At 43.5% G+C, this 22,416-nt stretch overlaps 1 protein-coding gene across 1 annotated transcript; it reads right to left on the bottom strand.

Annotated features, from left to right (window-relative positions):
- Positions 1-19,558: 19,558 nt before the first annotated feature.
- Positions 19,559-20,689, bottom strand: LOC149819874 (putative membrane-associated kinase regulator 2). Its single transcript, XM_089983517.1, has one exon. The coding sequence runs from the start codon at positions 20,687-20,689 to the stop codon at positions 19,559-19,561; it is 1,131 nt and encodes a 376-aa protein (XP_089839643.1).
- Between the last annotated feature and the right edge of the window lie 1,727 nt (positions 20,690-22,416).

Here is a 22,416-nt window from a genome sequence, read left to right as displayed (position 1 = left end):
CATACTTTCCATTTTGACCCATGTTTTTCATTGTAATGTCCAAGATGTTATGAGCATTGTTTCCAGTCTTCTAGTAGGCTATAAACTGGGAAGCATTGGGAAAGATCAAGGAAAGATGTGCCATAGGCTTTCCCATTTTTATAAGTCAAGCAACCCAGAAAAGTTGCTAGAGTCTGCCATAGTTCTTGGAAGCTTGGGTTTGAGTTTTAGTTATATAAGAGACAAATGATGGTCTTTAAACTAAGTAGGCAAGCTCAACTGGATGGATGCTTTGAGAAAATGTAAATGTAATGACAGCAAATAGGCTTTTACTGTGTTTTTAGGCTTCTGTGTCTTCTTAAGCTTGGCTTATTTTAGCTTTGTCTCAAGTAACTTAATCTTGACCCAGTATTGACTTTGTGCATGCATATGTACATTGTATTGGCATGTAAGTGGTGCATGTGAATGTTGGATCAAATGTGAATGTGATAGTTTTTAAGCATTCGTTTTTCAATTGTTAAACCCAACATAATGTTACTTACATAATCCTTTTAGCTTTTTTATAGCCTATTTCTTCATATCTGGACTTCATGAATTATCTTGAACTATTCAAGGTTTCCTTTCATGGTGAATCCGAGCATCAAATTTTTTGTGTTATGGGTGTCCATTTGAAATAGTGCGTTCTTGCTAGCCTGCAACCATGACAAACATATTGTTGGAGGGTGAATCCTTCTGAATGCTACTAGCTTCATAATTTCCAGTACCCGAAATTGTTCAGAGTGTAATATCCATCTCTGTAAGATGATTCTTTATCAACAATTTTATTCATTTAAAGACCAACCTGTAAAACTTAGGGAAATGAGTGTGTCTGGAAAACTAGGCCCGGTCTCTCTGCTACAATCTGTAAATCGAGAAAGTTTTTTCCTGTCCAACACCAGCTCACATTTAGGGGGCGTTTGTTTCATGCCCTTTCCTATGAAAGAGGCTCTCTTTCATAGGAAATAGTCTTTCCTAGAAGGGATGAAACAAACATATCCATGAGACATAAGTGGTAGGACCCACATAATAAATGCAAAAAGCAGATTTCCTGTCAAAATGGGTTCATACCTTCCCCTCATGGGTAAGCAGTTTCCCTCCAAAGTGGCCCTTTCAAAGGAAAGAGGTTTCCCTTGGGTGGGAGTGTAACAAATGCCCCCCTTCGTTCTATTTTGAGTCACCTTGCCATTGCAACTTATGCATAGATTCTGGAATGCTGTATGCTTCTTGAGGAAAGTATTTGATATTGCATGCATGTGTTTTGTATATGCTTGTAACTCTACATGCTTGAGCGGAGAACAAGGGTCACTGTTTCTATAAGCAATGAACCATACATATAATAACTGTTACTCATGAAAAGGTCATGAAGCGGTGAAGCAGTATTGTTGTGTTTACTTAAAGCTGTGTTTCGGAATGCAGAAGTAGAAGGTAATGATTCTCAACTCCACCAACTTATGTGGCATGTCAAATTCCATTTCTTTTTGGTTGAAATCGAGTTTGATAGAACTGCAGCACTAAAACATACATGTCATGAGGGCATTGTATCATGTTCATAGTAACAAATGTTGATTCTAACAGGTAGTTATAATGGGACATACTAATGTTGTGACCATTAACATGTAACTGTAATTCAGAACTCATGAAATGGATAATAATGTGCGCTCTAGTTAAAAAATGACGATTCATAAGTTTTTTTGCCTTTTGATGTTGGGTTAATGTTGTGCTTACATAAAGTTGTGTTTGGAAATGCAGAATAGAATGAAATAGTTCTGAGCTCACCAATTTTTATGGGATTTCCATGTTTTGCTGTATATGTTTCTAATGAAATTCCACTTTTTTTTATTGAATTCAAGTTTGATGGAACTACAGTACTAGAACATTCACTTTATGTTGAGTGCATTGTATCTTCTTCATGGTAACAAATGTTGATCCAAAGATGTATTTGTAATTGAACACACTAATACAAGGCATAGTGTAATTGACCATTAGGGTGTCTTCATGTCAGTGGTAAAGCCCTCATAATCTGGAATTCAGTTGAAAGAGAAAGGCATTGAAGTTGGATCAGTGATTCAGAAGATCACATAACCAGGCTATGTTCCTTGAATATGCCAATTGCCTTCAAATCTCAGAAGTTTGGTTGGATTTCTTATCCTGGCTATCTGTATTAAAATCTTACCTAGCTTTCCCTTCTAGTTCAATTTTACCTTCAAGCTTTCCCTTCCTAGTTCAATTTTAATGGCCTCCTTCAGCCCATGTCCAGCATTCTCTTGGCCAAAACTCAAAAGTGGACAAGAAATGCCCTTAGGGTATGTTTGAATCCCTCAAATCTCAGATCTGAGGAATCTTGACCAGAGATCCTCAGGTCTGAGATCCAATGATCTCTAGTCCGGTCCCCCATTATCGGACTTTAAATCCATGAATTTGGCAGGGTTTTGGCCTAAAACCAGGATCTTAGATCTCCTCCATTTGAATGAAGGTCGGATCAAGGCGTGGGCTCGATGCCTTGATCCACATGTCCCTGGATGTCCTTAGAGATCCACGACAATCAAATGCAACCTTAGTGCTTAAGGTTCAGTTATGGGGTTCCCTGTCTATGTAGATGTTCAACTAGTAAATTGCATGTACTTTATATGTAATAGGATTTGGGTTCTCCGTCAGATTTGGATTTGGGTTGTGATTCAGATTTAAGACTACCTACTGAATTCAAATCTAATTATTAAATGTTAATCGGATGTTATTCGTGCTATGGAATCAGACTAGATGGATTTGGATTTGGACTCTATTAGATATCTGACCAAAATCCGATCTGTCCACATCCCTAAGTGATTTTGCCAAAAACTGTTGGGTTGAACCCATGCTTGTGGGTTGGACAAGGCCAATGACAGGAATATCCAACCTATTTGTTGGAACCAGTGGTTCCTTAATCTGGTATGGATGGGTCACTAAATTCGATGGGGCATGTCGTTAGAAGGAAGACTTAAACCTCCATCTATGTGAAGACACATGCTCTATCGATTGAGCTATTCCAGCCCTCTCCATATGGTGAGTTTCCTTCTCAATCCTCTCTTGAGCTCATTTCTAGCTCATGTTTCTTGTTATAACCATGGATCTATATATAGGGATCCGTAGAAGATTGGCTTAACTCCACCATTAACATGAAGATAATGCCCCATTACATGTAACCCATAAAACTTATTGAATTATCTTAATGAGCCCATCATTCTTTGTGGCTCTTGGGATTCCGGTGTGAGATCCTATGGCCACATTGGATCCAAATTCAGGATCCAACATTTCTCACTTGGTCATATGGGGCGAACACCCACATTAGCATCATAATCGGTGCATCGTGTATCACATATAATACTTCATGACATACACCAAATAACCATGCACAATTCTTTAGGTTATGTCAATTATGTTTTTCTTACATGTTATGAGTCATTTCCCACATAATCATGCAAACTTTTTGATCATTCAATTTCAAGTATGAGGTTTTCACACATGCTATGGGTTATTTTTCACGTAGTTATGTAGTTTTTTCATTATCATATGGATCATGATACTTTTTCACATATAGTATTAGTTTAGCCATAACATCATGAGGTTTTACATATACTAGTTTGATTTTTCTTTCATGATATATCTTTATCATGAGGTTATGCACAAACTAGGTTGATTTTTCATCTTGATCATTTTATGAACTCATTTCATATAACTATATGGGTTTCTCGTCATGTCATAATTTTTATCATAACCCTTAATGTATAATACAATATGTAATAATTTATTTTCAGTATTCACCATCTATTGCATACTCAACTATGTAGTTTATAGTTCTCGACAGAGCGAATACATCATAATGTGGGTCTCATATAGTCATAGGGTTCTTATGACTCTTCCATGATCATATCATAGGATATCATAATATACTAATAACCTTGCACAGAGTCCATTTACATAATAGTGGAGTATTATGGATTTTCATCAATTCATTGATCCATGATAAATTACGATTTGCCAAACACAATAAATACTCATACTTTTCAAACTTTTCACTATAGTCCATACTCTCACTATCCATGTGCATCATCATATGCTTAAATTCTTATCAGGTTAATTACCATCTGATCATTTTGGATCAATATATTCAGATCTAAAACCCATGAGAGTTATTCCATTACCATTTGAATATGTCAAACAAGATAAGCTTATTTCAAGGCTTTAATCTTATCTATTACCGGATTTACTCAAAAATTTAGATCTAAATCCATTGAATTTGTATGAGTCTATATCTAAATTCGACTTAAGATGTTATCCATCAAGTCCAACATGATCCATATTAAAATTCAAATGGATCTTATGCAAAATAAACCATGGATAACAAAGGATTCAACCATAATCTAAATCCATGTCCATATGTTTCAACTTCAAATGAATCCATACCATATATCAAGCATTATTCTTATATGGATCTATACGGGTCAAACCATGACTCATATTAAACAAGTTATTATTAGATCCAATATCTGGTCTTGATACTATTAAGATCAAAACTAGTTCCATATCCACCAATATATTTCTTGATCCGTTTTTAGATCAAATCTGTATTTCCCATATCCAAGTATTATATTTATTGGAATTCATCACAAAATCTAGAGCAATTTTATATTCATATCTCATATCGAATAATTATACTATCCGAATCCAACGTAAACTTTGAATCAAATTTGGATTCATATCTCATTATCTAGATATCTTTAGATACATTCAAGTTCAACAACATCCAATAACATTGTCTAAATCTAAAACTAATTCAATCGGATCTATACTCAATTAATTTGATATATCCGGATCTATACAAGTTCAATCAAATCTAATATTGCTTTACTGGATCAAACCAGGTTTATGTCACTTTACTAAATCAAAATATTTGATCCAATACGGACCAGATCCACCTTTGACCCAAACATTAGATCTAATAGATTCTAATCCAATTAAACTTGATTCATATAAAAATCTAGATCAAATACTAAGTCATATGGATCCATATAAATTAGGACCCAAAAATTGAATCAACACCTAGATCTAAAATGTATCCAGCATAATACTATCTTAATTTATCATAAAACTAAATCAAATCTGGATTTGGACTCATATGATCAGAGGATCCAAAGAGGTACCAAATAAAGAACGCACACATAAATTGATTAATTTTGCAAATAAATAAATTATGGATCCAATCAAACTTGTTTGGATCTAAACATACCCTCAATCCAGATTATATTCAGATCCAAACAAGTATTTGCCAAAAAATAAACATTATGAGGTTTTCAGCAAATTAAAATCATATTTATGCAAAATCTAAAAAAATATAAGTCCGTTCTCGGCAAAAACCTATAAATTAGAACCTGTTTATAAAAAAACTTGCAACCGTGTTCCGGTTGTGTTCACCCTTTTCTTAAATTTCAAGAAACCAAAGCCCCTATTTTGAAAAATAGAAGGGCACAAGCGAAATTAACAAAAAGTAACAGTTATCCTGCTCAATAGAGTGAAATTTTCGAAAGGGACATGGGTTAATTTTTATATTAAAGTTAACAGAGAGGAAATGTGGAAAAAAGGCAAGGGTATTTCAATACTTTTACTTTTTAAAGTAAACGTAAATGTTTCCTTGCCATTCTTCTTCCACATTTACCTTTGTTTTTTTTTCGGGTTCCCTCTTTATGAGAGGGAAGAGGGGGAGGCGGCAGTTGCTAGCCACTTACCTCCGCGGCCATCGTCGCGATTTTCAGCAACTGTCGCTCCTCTGCCCAGCGCTGATGGTGGACATGGCGGTGAACTTGGACGTGGTGGTGATCGATCTCCGTCGGTGGCGCAATGGAACGGAGCCTCCGTGATGGTGGAGAATCTGGAGATCATAGATCGAGATCGAAAACCTGTTTTGGCAGCCGAGCCACCTCCTTCTCGGTGGTGATCAAGCAGCAAGCCGACGGTCTTCAGGCTGAGGCGCCTCTTCAGCTCCCTCTCGGAGGGGATGGTCCCCGCCACGACATCGAGGCGGAGCAGCTCCCTCGACTGGCTCCGTCCCCTGTCCACCGTCTCCTGAGTCCGAGCACCATAGGGCATTCTGTATCGCAAGGAGGCTTGATCTCCACTCTTGCACCAACCAGCTCTGATCTTCTTCGACAGGCATTCTCAAGGTAAGAATGCGGCTTCCAAATCGTGGGGAACGAAGAAGAAGACCCGAGTCGTATCAGGTTTCTTCTTGAGCATGATTGCTTTCGATTTGGATGTCACGCCATCCACATCATGCTCGACGAAGGGAGATCGCGGTCAGCCCCAGTGGAAGCCCCTCTTTCCTCTATTTTTTTTCCTTTTATCGAGGAGCGAGGCCGAGAGGATGTAGCCGTTGATTATGCCAGTCGAGAAGCCAGATTTCTGGAAGATGGCCGCAGAGAGGGCATCGTAGCAGCCAGGCATGCACATGATGCTCTCCTTCTCGATCAACCAGGATCCTCATGCTGCTCCTCTCCGGAGCGATCGCAAGGCTCATTGAGGTGGGTCTTCGGCTGGTCGTTCTCCTGTCTGATGACGGGAATGGATGGGTCACCGAATTCGATGGGACATGTCGCTAGAAGGACGACCTACTCTATCGGTTGAGCTATTCCAACCCTCTCTGCAGCGGGTTTCCTCTTCAATCTTCTCCTGAGCTCAATCTTCTCCTGAGCTCATGTTTTTACCATGCTAGGTATAGAGATCCATAGAGGATTGAACTTAACTCGGCAGATAATGTCACATTAAACTCCATAACCCTCCCTATATTATTGGAGAGAGTGGTGTATGTTCCCCCCATGATTCACTGAATCCCAGGTCTGTGTTCGGGGCTTTGAATGAGCACCACATATACAAGCACATGGGGCTCTTATTCCCGTGTATATTGACATAACTTTGCATCGGACCTTGGTGTTATTGCAAAGACTTAAGTACCCTTTCTTGCTATTCTTCTCATAAAGTGATGGTTTGAGAAAATGACAAAAATGCTTTTCATTCAAAAAAGAAAAAACAAACCGTTCAAAAAAAGGACAAACATGTCCTTCGTCCAGAAAGTCGAGTATGATGTTGACTCTTCAAAGTCTTTTTCTTTCTCCGTTCAAAAAAAGGACAAACATGTCCTCCATCCAGAAAGTCGAGGATGATGTTGACTCTTCAAAGTCTTATTCTTCTTTCTCCGTTCAAAAAAAGGACAAACGTGTCCTCCATCTAGAAAGTCGATGATGATGTTGACTCTTCAAAGTCTTCTTCTTCTTTCTCCGTAAAACACTGTAAACCCTCTCTCTCTCTAGAGAAGAAATCAAGGGAGTCAAAGAGTTCTCCCTAGAGAAGACCATGAACATCAACTCTCTCACTCTCTCTCCCTTCTCTCTCTACTTCTGTGCACATCCAACAGACGATCCTACATTGCTCCATCAAACACCGACTGACATGCACACTGACTGTAACATCGTTCAACTTGAAGAGTTGTGGAGTCTGATTCAGAGTTTTTGCCCTTACAGGAGAAGGGTTTGGGGGTTCCTCCCAGCGTGGGTAGCATCGTTCAACTTGATTTGTTGTGGAGCCTGATTTAGAGTTTTTGCCCTTACAGGAGGGGGGTCCGGGGGCTCTCCCTCGGCGCGGATCCCGCTGCGCGGTCAGCGGGCGGGGGTCCAGGGGAGGGGGCGCCCCTGGCGGGGGGGGGGGGGGGGGTCGGGAGGCAGCGCCCTCCGAACCAAATTTTTTTGGGGCCTTCCAACAACGATTTGTAATGTTATCGGGCTTTCCTACAGCGATTGTAGTATTTTCGGGTCTCTAACGAGCCCCACAACGATTTATAGTGTTATCCGGCTTTTCAACAACGATTTGTAGTGTCTTCCGCAAATCGCTATAGCGATTTATAATGTTTTTGGATCTCACTATAGCGATTTGTAGTAACTTCCGCAAATCGCTATAGCAATTTATAGTGTTTTTGAATCTCACTATAGCGATTTGTAGTGTCTTCCGCAAATCGCTATAGCGATTTATAATGTTATTCAGTAAGCAAATCGTTGTAAATCGCTACCCGAATTAGGACCAACTTGTCAGAGCCATATCTCCCTAACCGGAGGTCATATTCCAAATCCGTAAAAAATGGTGTCTTCGTTATCGAGTCTAGTTTATTCTTGTAAATTTTAAGCAATTTCTATTGTCATTTCATTCCTCATTTTAACTAAAAACCAGACCCTTTTTATTTTGTGTTATTTGAGTTGCACAACACCATTCTCGCTTGACATCCACATCTTGATTCTGACATACTCCCTGTTGGATTTTTCATTGATTTCTTTCAACCTTGCTTGGAACAAACATATGGCTTTCTCACCACGACACCCTGTGCATTTTTTAACCACAACACTTGGGACCTGTGCCGGGGGGGAGCCCCCGAACCCCCTCCTGTAAGGGCAAAAACTCTAAATCAAGCTTAACAACGAATCAAGTTGAACGATGCTACCCACGCTGGGAGGAGCCCCCAAACCCTTCTCCTGTAAGGGCAAAAACTCTGAATCAGGCTCCACAACGAATCAAGTTAAACGATGTTATCCACATTGGGAGGAGCCCCCAAACCATTCTCCTATAAGGGTAAAAACTCTGAATCAGACTCCATAACTCATCAAGTTGAATGATGCTACCCACGCTGGGAGGAGCCCTCAGACCCCCCTTCTGTAAGGGTAAAAACTCTGAATCAGACTCCACAACTCTTCAAGTTGAATGATGCTACCCACGCTGGGAGGAGCCCTCAGACCCCCCTTCTGTAAGGGTAAAAACTCTGAATCAGACTCCACAACTCTTCAAGTTGAATGATGCTACCCACGCTAGAAGGAGCCCTCAGACCTTCCTTTTCTGTAAGGGTAAAAACTTTGAATCAGACTCCACAACTCTTCAAGTTGAATGATGCTACCTACGTTGGGAGGGGCCCCCAAACCCCTCTCCTGTAAGGGTAAAAACTTTGAATCAGGATCTACAACTCATTTAGTTGAATGATGCTACTCACGCTGGGATGAGCCCCTAAACCTTCCTCCTGTAAGGGTAAAAACTCTGAATCAAGCTCCACAACAGTCAATGTGCAGGTCAGTCGGTGCTTGATGGAGCAATGTAAAATCTTCTGTTGGATGTGCATAGAAGCAGAAATAGAAGGGAGAGAGAGAGTGAGAGAGTTGATGTTCATGGTCTCCTCCAGGGGAGATTTCTTTCTCAGATAATCTTGCAGTGCAGAGACTGGGTCTTAAATAATCATCTTCGGGGCACTTAAGTCTTTACAACCATTACTTTTCAAGAATCGTTATTTTTTTGTCACCAATGGAGGAGAGGGTACTTAAGTCTTTGCAATCGCATCAAACTGCAACGCTAATTAATGGTGACAAACATGGGGATACGAGACACACATGCGTACATACGTGGTGCTCTTTGGTACCCCCGAACATGAGATGTAGCTAACTGCCCTGTTCGGTGGGGGGGGAGGGGAACATATAACCTGCTTCGATATTATTGGTTACATGCAATCATAAAACTTATTGAATTATTTTAATGAGCCGAGGCTCTTGAGGTTCTTGTGTGTGAAAGACCCTACGGCTACACTGGATTCAAATCTAAGATCCAATACTATCCAACCCCCCTAGATGTTAAAGAATGACGGTCAAGGTGAGAGACAAAGAGCAAATGATAAAAAATAACATTGAAGTAAATGGTGAAACTTAGATTTGATTGGGCTTAGTTTTCGGTAGAACTTTTCTTTTTAGTTCAACCCGTTTATTGTAAACACACGCTTGATACTAAAATCTAACAGTTCATGTAAGATATATGTCATCATCATCAACAAGTTATCCCAATTACATAGTGTCTGTTTTTTTTTTTAAGATTTACACGGAGAAACCACCCTCAAGATCAGCGACCTTTGGCTTTACGGTCGCTGTCATGGCAGCATAAAACTCAGTGGGTTTGCCCCTTGCCCTCAGGGAGATGCCACACTTGGGTTGATGCCCATGAGATTTAAACCTATACCACCTGCCTAGTGGCCTAGGTCCCATCCCACTATGCCAAACCCTGACGTGGGGTCGGCTTTGTGAGTCCTATTTTTCCTGTCACAAGGTACATGTCTATGTTGATATGAATCTTAATCAAAATCTGGTATATCCAGATCAATTTTCTGAATATGCCAAAATCCTACACTGAGCAATGTCGTTATTATGTGACAGGTTACTAGGGTTACTTTTGAAGTATGTGGAGACATTTCATAATAAAATATTATTATTATTTTATCACAATATTAACATGTTATTTTTCTATACTTCTATGTTTCATGCTTCTATACATTTTTTATTATTTTGTTTTACATTCACTGACTCACATATACCCATATATTTTCTCAAGATTTTCCCCTTAACATGACTCACATGTACCAATATTTTCCCAAGAATTTCCCCATAACGTTTTCACAAAATTTTCCCTAGCCATGAAAGCCCGGTGCTGAAAATTTTGGGTTCGATCTTGACCATTGGATAAAAAAGTTGATGGTTGGTTCGATCTTGACCATTGGATAAAAAAACTGATGGTCCATATTTATGAAAGGACTTCCTAGGTAGATGAATGTAGCAAGTTTTTTTAGACACAAGAATCATTGATATGGATATGTATAGAGACGTACGAGGTAAGGAAGCTGAGTAGGTCCGGCAAAATGGCTCCAATCTTGGGCTCTTCAGGCTCGGCTTGTTGACGGTGCACCCCTGTTCAGCTCATGAGCTCATCATGAGCCGAGCCAATCTCTAGCAGGGGTGCACCCTTAGCAAGCCTATGACGGCTTGTTTTTTGAAAAAAAATATTTTTAAGTGTTTTAAAGCTTGATAATATATAAAATGTATGTATAAAACATATATAATATGCATATTATGTATATACATAAAATATATGTATATAATATAAAATGTATAAATAATATGCAAAATAAGCTTATACGATCCGAGATGAGCTTACCATGTTCGTGCTAGGCTCATTTACCTAAAGGAGCTGGCTCTCCAAAAAAACCGGCAAGCTGCTCATCTACTTTCCCAGCCCTATCTAAGTGCATGCATATGATTAGGGGTGGCAAAACCTGACACGACCCGCCAACCCGACCCGCCAACCTGCCTCTTAGGCGGGTTCGGGTTGGGCAAACACAAATCCGTTTAATAAATGGGTCGACCCGTCTAACCCGTATATTAAACGGGTTGGGTTCGTGTTAGGGGTATGCCAACCCGGTTGACCCGTTTAATAAACGGGTTAGGCGGGCGGGTCAACCTGCCAACCCGACCCGCCAACCTGACCCGCTAACCTGCCAACCCGTTTACTTGACCCAACCAGTTTATTAAGCGGGTTGGCGGGTCGTGTCGGGTTCCCCGTTTAATAAACGGGTCGGGTTCGTGTTTGCCACATCCGACCCGTTTAATAAACGGGTCGGGTTCGGGTTGAGGTATGCTGACCTGCCAACCCGACCCGATTGCCACCCCTACATATGATGTCCGTAAGGTCCGTGGTTCATGCCTTAAATGGTCTCGATATGTGTAGCGATTGGTCCATGGACATTGAAACATTGTAGTCTTCTCAATTACTCTTCGAAATTTGACAACTGGAAAAATATAATAAGATATGTGGTCTGGTGTTTTGTTATATTTATAATAAGAAAAACCATGACTAGTGTTGTCCCAGTTTGGTCTAACAAGTGCCCAGGACAATAGGATGTTAGGCAAAAGGGCAGTCATGTCCTAATCTTGACTCATTCTCCCAAGGGCCCCATATTGTTTTAGTTTTGTCTGGACTGAGTTTTTGCTGACCATGATTTGTGCCCAATCATAGGTAGGGGTGTCAACCAGTAGAGTTTACCTGGACCCGATCCGTACCAAACCCTATAGGGTCCACGTATGGTGATAAATAAGATCTGATTAAGACCCGGGTCTGGACCCAAATGTCTGATTAATACATGAATCCGGATATAGTTTGTAAAATTTTATACCAGACTCGGGCTCGACCTGAGTTCTGATTAAGTCCGGCATTTTTTTAATGTAAAAATGATGAAAATATTATTTTACCGGGTATGGCTTGTGTCTGGTTCATATAGTTTTTAATGGGTCTGGGTATGGTTTTTCTTATAGTGGGTCTGATTAGACTGGGTTCAGACCCAATACCATACCTGAAAATCTGGGTCAGGTCTGGATCTACCTGGGTCTGAACCAAACCCGACCTGTTGACCCCTAATCATAGGGTAGGCCTAAGCTAAAGATTTTTTTTATGTTAACCAGGGCAACAGTAGTTTGTCACCCCATATAGGATGACAGTAGTTTGAAACATGCAGGAGCATTCCTTATCGCCCTAAGGGGTTTGGCGTAGTGGGAGGAGGTCTTAGCTGTTAGGCAGGTGGTCAGGGTTTCATTCTCACGGACTTCAGCCCCTTGCATTATCAAGAGTAAGGGTATCGTGCCCCTTGACTATGCCCAAGCAAGGCGACTCCATGAGGGAAATGTGTGCGTCAAGGGTTTACGCCATTGGGACAATGACTGTAACTATGGCAGGCATATCCAGCGGGACTAAGTTTCTAGTCCTGTGGATGGTTTTCCCGTTGCTCGTAAAAAAAAAATCCCTTATCACAAGGTCAAAACTGAGTACATTCTTTGGTGGGCAAAGAGCACCTCAAATGTTTCACCTACTAGAGGCCAACCACACTACCGCGGGGTTGCCCGCATTGCCAGCAGGGTGATTGTGAGGGTGTTGAGATGAAGATGCTTGATCAAACTCCACAAGCGCACGGATTTGTGCATAGCTTTCAGAAGTGGGCTACGTGAGACATGGTGGTCGTGGGGCCTCACTTGGGGTTTTCTTTGCTTCAGCGATGTTCCTCGTAGGGATGGCAGTGGACCGGGGCAGGGGTGGGGGACAAGGTCTCCACCCTGCCCCATTTCAAAATCCGAACCTCCATCCCCGCACCGGGATGGATTTTAACCTCCACCCCTGTTTCATGCCCTCCATCCCCGGTCCAAACGGGGGCGAGGTGGGCGGAGCCCCGTTCCCCCTTAATCTATAGTCACCCCTTAAAGGATTGAGGATGGGGTGGGGATTGGGACGGGGACGGGGCGGGGCGGGGTGGGAAAAAGCGTAAGTCCATCCCCGCACGGGGATAGATTTTAACCTTCATTTCCGCCTCTATCCCCGTTTCATGCCCTTCACCCCCGGTCCAAATGGGGTGAGGCGGGGCAGAGCCCCATTGTCCCCCGGTCCACTGCCATCGCTAGTTCCTCGTCATAAAAAAATAGAGGCCTGCCAATGTGTGGCGAGGCCTCTTTTGCCCAGCCAAAAAAAAGTTTAAAGTTTTCAATTTAAAATTTGTCATTTCTTTTCCTTCAGTACTCCCGTGTAGATATCCAAGCTTGAGAAGTAAGTAAGATAAAGGGAAAAAATCATGGTAATTAAGAAAATCTGTTTCCCTTTCTTGATAGATCTAGGGTGCTAGATGAATCATGATACACCCTGATCTAAATCTAATTAAAGGGGTTTGGAGCATATTCCACACGTGAGTTTAATCCCATCACCAGATCCGTATATTTCCATTCACATGGTCTATGTCCAGCGGTTTCTTGAACAAGCCCATGCGTTTTTGCTTTGTATCCTTGGACGTCCATCACGGGTACGGCAGATATCCAATCTATTGAGCAGTGTTGTGAGAGGCGTACGCCTCAGTACCTGAAGTGTACGCCTCAGAGGCGAGGCGCACGTACTGAAGCGTTGCTGTGATGCGCCCCTCATCAACCTCCGACCAGTTGTGACCACCGACCACCGGAATTGCTGTGCTGCTGCTGCTCAGTCCTCTCGGACCACCAGACGACCGACATATCCCTCGCTTCCATACCAGCTGGGCGGGTGGTCCTTCTCTTACTGCCTCCCCTCCCACCGCTTCACTTCCATTCCAGTTGTGAGAGGCGTACGCCTCAGAGGCGAAGCGCAGGCTCAACGCCTCGCTTCACCTCATCGCATTTAACAACCTTGCTATTGAGAGCCTCCCAACTAGGGGTGGCAATTGGGTCGGGTTGGTGGGTTGGCGTGTCGGGTCGGCGGGTCAGCGTACCTCAACAGGAACCCAACCCGTTTATTAAACGGGTCGGCTGTGGCCAACACGAACCCGACCCATTTATTAAATGGGTAACCCGACAACGGGTCGGGTAAACGGTTTGGCGGGTTAGCGGGCAGGTTGGTGGGTCGGGTTTGGGTAAATGGGTTGGCGGGTCGGGTACGAGTAAACGGGTTGGCGGGCGGGTTGGACGGGTTCGGGTAAACGGGTTGACCTGCCAGCCTAACCCGTTTATTAAATGGGTCAGCCTGGTTGGCAGGTTGGCATACCCCTAACACGAACCCAACCCGTTTAATAAACGGGTTAGGCGGGTCGACCCGTTTAAGCCAAACCCAAACCAGGCTAAGAAGTGGGTTGGCGGGTCGTGTCAGATTTTGCCACCCCTACTCCCAACTAGGGATGGAAGTGGACTGGGGCAGGTGTAGGGGACAAGCTCTCCACCCCCCTCTCATCTCAAAAATTTGTCCTTAATCGCCTATCCATCCCTGTGGTGGGTTTTGATTTTCACTTCGATTTTGGGTTCATTCCTTATTTCATGTCCTTGATCTCCGTTCTAAATGGGTTGGGTTCAGATGGGTTCCTATTTTTCTTCCATTCTAAATTTAAATGGTCGTTCTTCAGAGCCGTTAGAAGAAGGAGAGGAAAGAAAGAAGAGAGAAAGTTGACCCGTTTTTTAGGATTAGGAAGTAGGATCTTAAGGTTAAAATATATACATACAAGATTTAAATGTTATTTTCTAATATAATAAGAGCATATTAGTAATTTCATTACCGAGGATCGGCTACAGGGCAGGGTGAGAGCAAGAGTAAGTCCATAGGCTTATGGGTTTTGATTTTTCATTTTCCATTTTATGTCCTCCATCCCTGCCCCAAATGGGGTGGGTTTGAATGGATCCTCATTTTTTTCCGGGTTCACTGTCATCCCTACTCCTAACTATAGGAAGCTATCTATCTGAAAAATCTTTTGGAAATTTGGTGTAGACAGTTCAGTATATATATATATATATATATATATATATATATATATATATAGAGAGAGAGAGAGAGAGAGAGAGAGAGAGAGATCTTGGACCACATTTGCACGTGCCCATCACTTGGGAGCATCCATGGAGTTTGTCACTATTTGGCTGCTTGTCCTTTCCAAGTATAAGCCAATAAATCTTTGTCACCCTTATGTTCTTATCACAACCTTAGGCTATGTAGATACTGACCTGGGTAGGATCCACATGGGTGTAAATCCTGCTCCAGGTCCAACAACCTGTTGCCTACGGGCCTCTGCCATACACGGCCTTGAACTTGAGAATCCAGAACTACCTACTAGCCTATAAGCCAATCAAAACAGTGCATGTGTAAATCTGGGTTTGGATTCTAACTAAAGGGATCAGCTCAGGCCCGATCCATTGACATTGCTCCTGCATTGTTCTCATTGAAAGGTGTGCGACCTCCTTCATGGTCCGGTGGCCAAAGTCCAAAGAAAGGCTGGTGGCTACCGAGCATTCAAACGTGGAATGTGGACCCACCACAGATCTGAACCGTCTGTTTCCCGGATCAAGGGTCCTGGATCAATGGGGAGGAGTTGTAGGCCATGGATGGTCTACTTTTACCCAGTAAAAGGGCCCAACCCGGTGAAAAAAGGTCCTTGGGGAGCACCAAGCATCCAAAGGCATGTCTAAATTAGGTGGTCAAAGGTGGGAAGGGTGCCAATGATAGAAAGATGCTCTACTTTTAACGCCAAAGACTTTGTTTGTTTATTGAAAAGGAAGTTTGCATTTGACCAATTGGTAGCCTTTATAATTGGTTTCCGTTTGCTTTTGAGCTTGTAAGGTTAAGTGGGTTCAGGTAGTTCTAGTTGTGTGGTGGGTCTTGACTCTTGACTCCAAACCCCTAGCTCCTATTGTCTATGGACTCACAAGTTCGATATCAATTGGTGGCATCTTTTGCTGCAAGGTTGAAGCTGGGTATACTTTTCAGTGGGCAGGGGGACCTCAAGGGCTTTACCAACTTGAGGACAACCAATGTGCGGTTCGTGTGTAGGGGAGGGGGGTTCGCTCAAATTTCTCAAAAAAAAGAAAAAAGAAAAGTCTATGAACTCACTGAACCTCATAGACTCTAACCAATTTCCTAATGGGTCTGGGTGGGTTCACTTTTATCGGCTGAATTGAAATGTGTTCGGTTTTCATGCATTCAACTTCCAAACCGGGTTGATTCGGTTTGGGTTGCCCTTCATCGGATGTGTCGGACCAAAGTTGATTAATTAGTAGGGATCTTAATGGTTTGTTTGTGGGGCTAGACTAAGTTGATGAGAGGACTAGGCTAGAACATACGTGGGGAAAGCTACAATTCCTACATGGATGTGGGCTTTTGATTTGGATCTGCATGGTTTCGAGGTCCAAGTTCTGAAAACGTTAGAGAAGCAAATCCCTTGGTGTGTTTGGGTAAGATGAAAATTAGCAGTGAAAAAGAATTCTATTTTTTTGGATAGTCCAAGGGAAAAACCTCCTCATCACTCACCCCACATTGGCTGGCCTCTGGTTGGTAAAACCGTTGTGGTCCTCCTTGCCCACCAAGGAGTACACCCAACTTGGACCTTGCTGCAAGAGACGCCACTCATGGGTTTTGAACTTGTGACTTTCCATCAACTTGATGAGAAACTAAATTTACCGCCTTCTATTGGTGGTAACTTTTAAAGAAATTTGAGGAGTCAAAATCTGTTTCAAAAAATTGATGGAACTTGGACACCTTTTTACTTCCTTTGTCCGCAAACAAGGGAAATTGTCATCCTCACGATATAACTCTTGTTATTGAGAATTCTCATCTACGATATCCAAACACTGACACAAGATACGACATAGCAAGGCTTTAGAAGTCCAAATGAACCAAATTTGAATTGTGGCTAACGGTCTTCTCATCTATGTTTTAATCAAATCCAAACCCTAAATAGGCTCTATTGGATAACGCCCACCCTAATCTCTCATCAGATTCACATATAGGGATGGCAGTGGATAGGGCACCACCCCGCCTCGTCCCGTTTAGACCGGGGATGGAGGACATGAAACGGGGATGGAGGTTAAAATCAAAACCCATGCGGGGATGGAGGCGGGGATGGGCTTACTTTTCTCCCACCCTGCCTCAGCCCCGTCCTCGATCCCCGCCCCATCCCATCCCATCTCTCACCCTTCTTTGGAGATGGCAGTGGACCGAGGGGAAATGGGGCCTCGTCCCGCCTTGCCTTGCCTCGTTTGGACCGGATTTTGAGACAGAGCGAGGATGGAGACCTTGCCGCGGTCCACTGTTATCCCTTCGCATCAAGTCAACTCAAAATCGATTCCATAAGGGCCGATTCAGCCAGCCGAATTTTCAATATTTTTAACTGTCACAAGGACACGCCATTTTGGTAGCTGTGTTCCAGGTGAGACGAGCGGACACTGACACTTACTGTCAGTGTTTTAATACTTTTAATGCTTTTTATTGTTCAAGAAAAATGTATTCTTTAATATTAAAATATCAAAAGTTAGTTTTATATTGATTAAAAAAATGTGTCTTCATGTCCTATTCCCCCAAAAAATCAAACTTGCGAATCGGATCAGCATCAATTCATCCTCGTGTCCACGTATCTTTGTGATATAGATTTTTTAAACAGTTTAATATTTTTTTAACATTTTAATATTTTAATAATTTTGTAAAAATCTTTATTGATCTCTTCCATTAAAAAAAAGGTAAAAATGACCAATTCAACTCGATTCGGTTCCATCCTGAATCGGATTCAGGATCTGAAACCGATATTGACAATCAGTGGCCAAACAAGTAGCCTTCACTCCTCCCCCAATGAACCGGTTCCGAAATTGCCGATACGTCACCATAACGAGAATTATTTATTTATTTAATAGAGGGAGAGTGATAAGATCATGATGAGGTAGTCTCATCAAACGGCCGTCCATAAAATCATAAGAGATGAAGTTCAGCATAAGCCGTTTGACGATCAACTTTAGCGAAAGGAGGCACTAAATTACAATTCTCAAGGCGACGAATCATCATCATCGCGCGAAAACGAAAAAAAAAAATAGAGCGATTGAGAAGACGACAAGGCTTGCGATCTGCAACATTTTTCTGCATTTTCGCCTTTTGTTTTTGTTCTCTCTCCTCTCTTACACACAGCGAGAATGAATCTCGTTACCGTCGGGATTCATTCATCTCTATGGTTCATCGTCAAAGGAAGGCGATGAGAATAATGTACGAATGATGAAAAAGTGAAGAAAAAGGAAGGATTGCCGTCTCCGGTGCACGCGCGCGACACAGTGAGTGATGGATGGAGTCGATGGACGAAGTGAAGGAAAGAAGGAAAGCTCTCTCTCTGTGTGACATCAATCAAACGAGATCTCACAACAAACAAGACGAAGATCTCGAAACTCGGAAGAACATTTTCTCTGACGGGACGGTCCCTTACCGTCTTTGCCTGCTCTCTCTCCCAGGGAAGCGAGAACGAGACGGAAAAAGAAACGAATCAAAAGGTGAAATTGAGAAGAAAACGAAAACATGAAGGAATCAAAAGACGAAATGAGAGAGAGAGAGAAAGGGCACAAAATTCCGCCTGCAGAAGATCGGAGACTCTGAAACAGTCGTAGACACGTCTCTCCACAGATCTGTAGGCGAAAATGAGGAAATTCCTAGATTATCCCGTTTTACCTAAGAAACTCCTGAAAATTTTGCCAAAGAGAGACCGATCTGATGCAATGGTGGTTAGGGATTCTCTCCTGTAGCAAGAAACACGATATCATAAGATTTTCACGGCAGAACGGAGGGGAATGGCTCGGAATCATGCGAACGATTCGTTTCGCAGCGAATCACAAAACGAATCAGGCCGATCCTTGATCAATTTCTCAGATTTTACCGATCCTCGCTAAATTTCTCAGATTTTTACGGATCCTAGCTAAATTTCTCAAGATTTTTACCAAGCTTCTAAGAGTAAAAGAGGCAAATCTCGAGGTAATAGAGAGAAATACTCACTACTTAGTGAAAGATCGGATATATTCTAACTCTAGTTTCTCTATAAAATCGTAAAAAGGAAAAAGAGATCCACCGAGTCGGTAAACGATTCCCGCTACATTTTCTTTTCTTTTTTCTCCTTAATTTTTCGATCATTTTTACAGAGTGACATCTACAGACGTCCCGTGATCCATCAAAAGAATCAGCGTCAATTTCTACTAATCGACTCCTCCGTTCCTTCCTCCTCTTTCTCTGACTCTGAGAGCTCACGAGTTAGGCGATGGCGAAGCTTCTTCTGAAAGTTTCAACAAGAAAAGAGGGGAGGAAAAAATTAGTTGAGAGAGTCGGAACCGAGACGTTTAATCTGACAAGACTCGGAAAAGGCGAATGAAGGGAGGAGAAGACCCTAACCCCTAGCGGCGTTGAGTGACCGCTTGCAGTGAGCGATAGCGCTCTGGATCCCGTCCTGCTGCTGCAACAGCGAGTCGTCCCGCCTCTGCGATTGCACGAGCACCGCCGCAGCCTCCGACGCCGACGCGGATCGGCTCTTCCCGAGACGATTGTAGACTACCCGGAGTCCGGCCGGAAAGCTCCCCTGCCTCGCCGAAACAGCGGCGGGCGCGGGAGCCGCTGTCGAGGACTCCGGCATCGCACACTTCGTCGGTGGGGCGAGGCTCAGGTGGCCGGGGAAGCTCACCTTCTCGCCGTGCCTCTTGGAGACGCGCTCGTATAGCGGCTTGATCGCCCTCAGGTAGCGCTGGATGACGACCTTGGCCCGTTTCGCCTCCTTCTCCGTCAGGCCGACCGGCGCGGCTTGGTCAGAATCTACGCCAGACTCCGGCGACTCCTTCGCCTTGCTCGCGCTCCGGGAGCTGTCCCTCGTGAAGAGCGACGCCAGGGGTGCCTCCTCCACCTTGAACTTCACCGTGAAGAACCGGCTGTGGTGGTGCTTTGGCTTCGCCGCAACGTCCTCCGCTGCTTCTCCGAAGGCGGAGGCCCCTGGAGATTTTGCAGCGGTGGCGGCAGCGGCGACGGCGAGAGCGGGAGCGTCGTGCTTCTTCGGGCCGAGGAAGAAGACCCCGAATCTGGTGGCGGACTTCAGCAGAGAGACGGGGAACTGGGGCTGCTTCCCGTGAGACTCGTCGTTGAAGATCACGGCCGCCGCTGACTGCTCTAGAGGGACCAGGCGGCCCTTGAAAAAGAGCTCCCCCTCGTCGTCCTCAGTCGCCGGCGAGTGGTTCGAGTCCGTCTGGCCATTTTCCGACGCGTTCACGTCGAACGACTTGATCTCCGTCAACGAATCCCTCCCCTCCTCTTCTTCTACTTCTTCCTCCCCTCCGCTGCTGCTGCTACTGCTGCTCCTCCCCTCCTCGTCTTCCTCCGGCACTGAGAACTCCAGGTCAAAGAACGGCCCATCGTCGTAGCTCGGCGGAGAAGCGGTGGTGGAGAGGGTGGTGGCAGAAACACCGCTACTACCTCTACCACCACCACCACCTCCTCCTCCTCGCCAGTATCTCAGCATGCTAAAAACTTCCATAGTTGGGAGAGCCAGAGGGGAGGGTGCTAGAGAGGTGGGGGAGACGGTAGAAGAACAACGTGGTGATGTTGGTGTTAATGGTGATGGGGCAACGAATCCTGAATGCGGTGGCAGAGGCGCAGTGAAGGAGGGTGGTACCCTTTTGTTTGAGGGGGCAGAGTGAACGGGCTTTTGACTGGAGGGAGACCGGTAACATCTCTCTCTCTCTTGATGTTTTTTATTAATTTATTTTGCTTGACTTGAATATTTTATGTCGTCTTATGCGTTTCTGCAAGGAGTCCTGTGAGCCGGGCCGGAGCCTCCCCTCGTCCTCGGGCAGAATGGCAAGAGGCATCTTTCACGTATCCTATACGTAGACGGTATAATAGTTAAATAGCACACTGTATACGTACTTGTGGCAGAGGGACATTAGTCGCCTTCTGGTCTGGTCAAGTAAAACACCTCACGCAGACAAGTCGGTTGTGGTACCGTACCGTCTCTCTTTTAGGAGTCACCCGAGTCGTCTTCTCTGGGCTTTGTTGCCTGCTTGTGTCTTGTGTCACTGATGTTAGACCTGGAACTAGAATGATTGCCTGAATTGACGTTTGAACTAAAGGTCTTAATTCATCAAGCATATAAGTTGTATGCTTAGATGCATAATTGAAGCTTTTGGAAACCCCCCCCCATTAGTAGGCCTCCAATTAGGGGTTGGCAGTGGACCGGCCCCGTCTCAAAATCCTAACCTCCATCTCTGCCTCGCCCCATTTTTTCTCTATCCACTGTCATCTCTAAAGAAGGATAGGGGATGGGGCAGAGCGCCTCCATCTCCATCCCCGCATGGGTTTTAATTTTAACCTTCATCCCCACCTCCATCCCCATTTCATGTCTTTCATCCCCGATCCAAACGGAACAAGGTGGGGTGGGGCGGGGCCCATTTCCCCCCTGTCCACTGCCATCCCTACCTCCAATTGGTAAAATTATTGGGATCTTTTATGCTTACCAGCGAGCATAACCAGCTTCTACCTTGCGGCGAGTGATACTGGGGTTCCAACATATCTATCATACATATCAGGGGATATATATATATCAGTTTTAGAAAAACCATTTTTTAAAAAAGGAAATGTGTATTTTCATGTGTGGTTTCACTCTTTTGAAGCAAGCTTCTTGAGAGGAGAGTTTGCATGGTTTTTAGAAGCTGTATAGCTAACTATGGTTGGACTAACTAAACCAGTTGCTATGCAGGGCAATTGGATTCGGACGAGGTAAGAGGCCTCTTGAAGACCAATTTTAGACGTGTTTATGCTAGATCCAATTATCTTGGATTTGCTTAACTTATGTGTGGACCAAACCTGGACCGGGTTGCTGAAAAGGCGTAACTGGATTTAGATCTTTATGAAATTTGGGTTGCATAACCGATTTCAGATACTCTGGTTGAGGAAGTTACTTTCCCATGAGACTCGGCCGAGTTGCTGACCGTGCTGGTTGGTTTCTCGGAAATTTCCCAAAAAGGGTTGAAAGTAAAAGGATACGACAGCGTGGTGGTTGACGCAGGGGAGAATGCTTTCTTGATCTTCTTTCCCATGGTTTCTTTTTTTTCTCTTTTCCCTTTTCCTCATGTTTTTCCCTCTTGTTTTGGTTTCTCTAGAGTTAATTCGGTTGGGACTCAAAATTCTAGCAGACCATAGTGCACTTGCGTAGAGACTTTTAACAAAGGTATCTTCCCCCTTTAGACAAGGAATTTATTTTTT

This window comes from Nuphar pumila, chromosome 12 (genome assembly GCF_984573655.1).
Source record: "Nuphar pumila chromosome 12, dmNupPumi1.hap1.1, whole genome shotgun sequence".
Classification (NCBI taxonomy): Eukaryota; Viridiplantae; Streptophyta; class Magnoliopsida; order Nymphaeales; family Nymphaeaceae; genus Nuphar; species Nuphar pumila.
The sequence above is the reverse complement of the archived record's forward strand: the minus strand, read 5'-3'. Positions and strand labels throughout refer to the sequence as shown.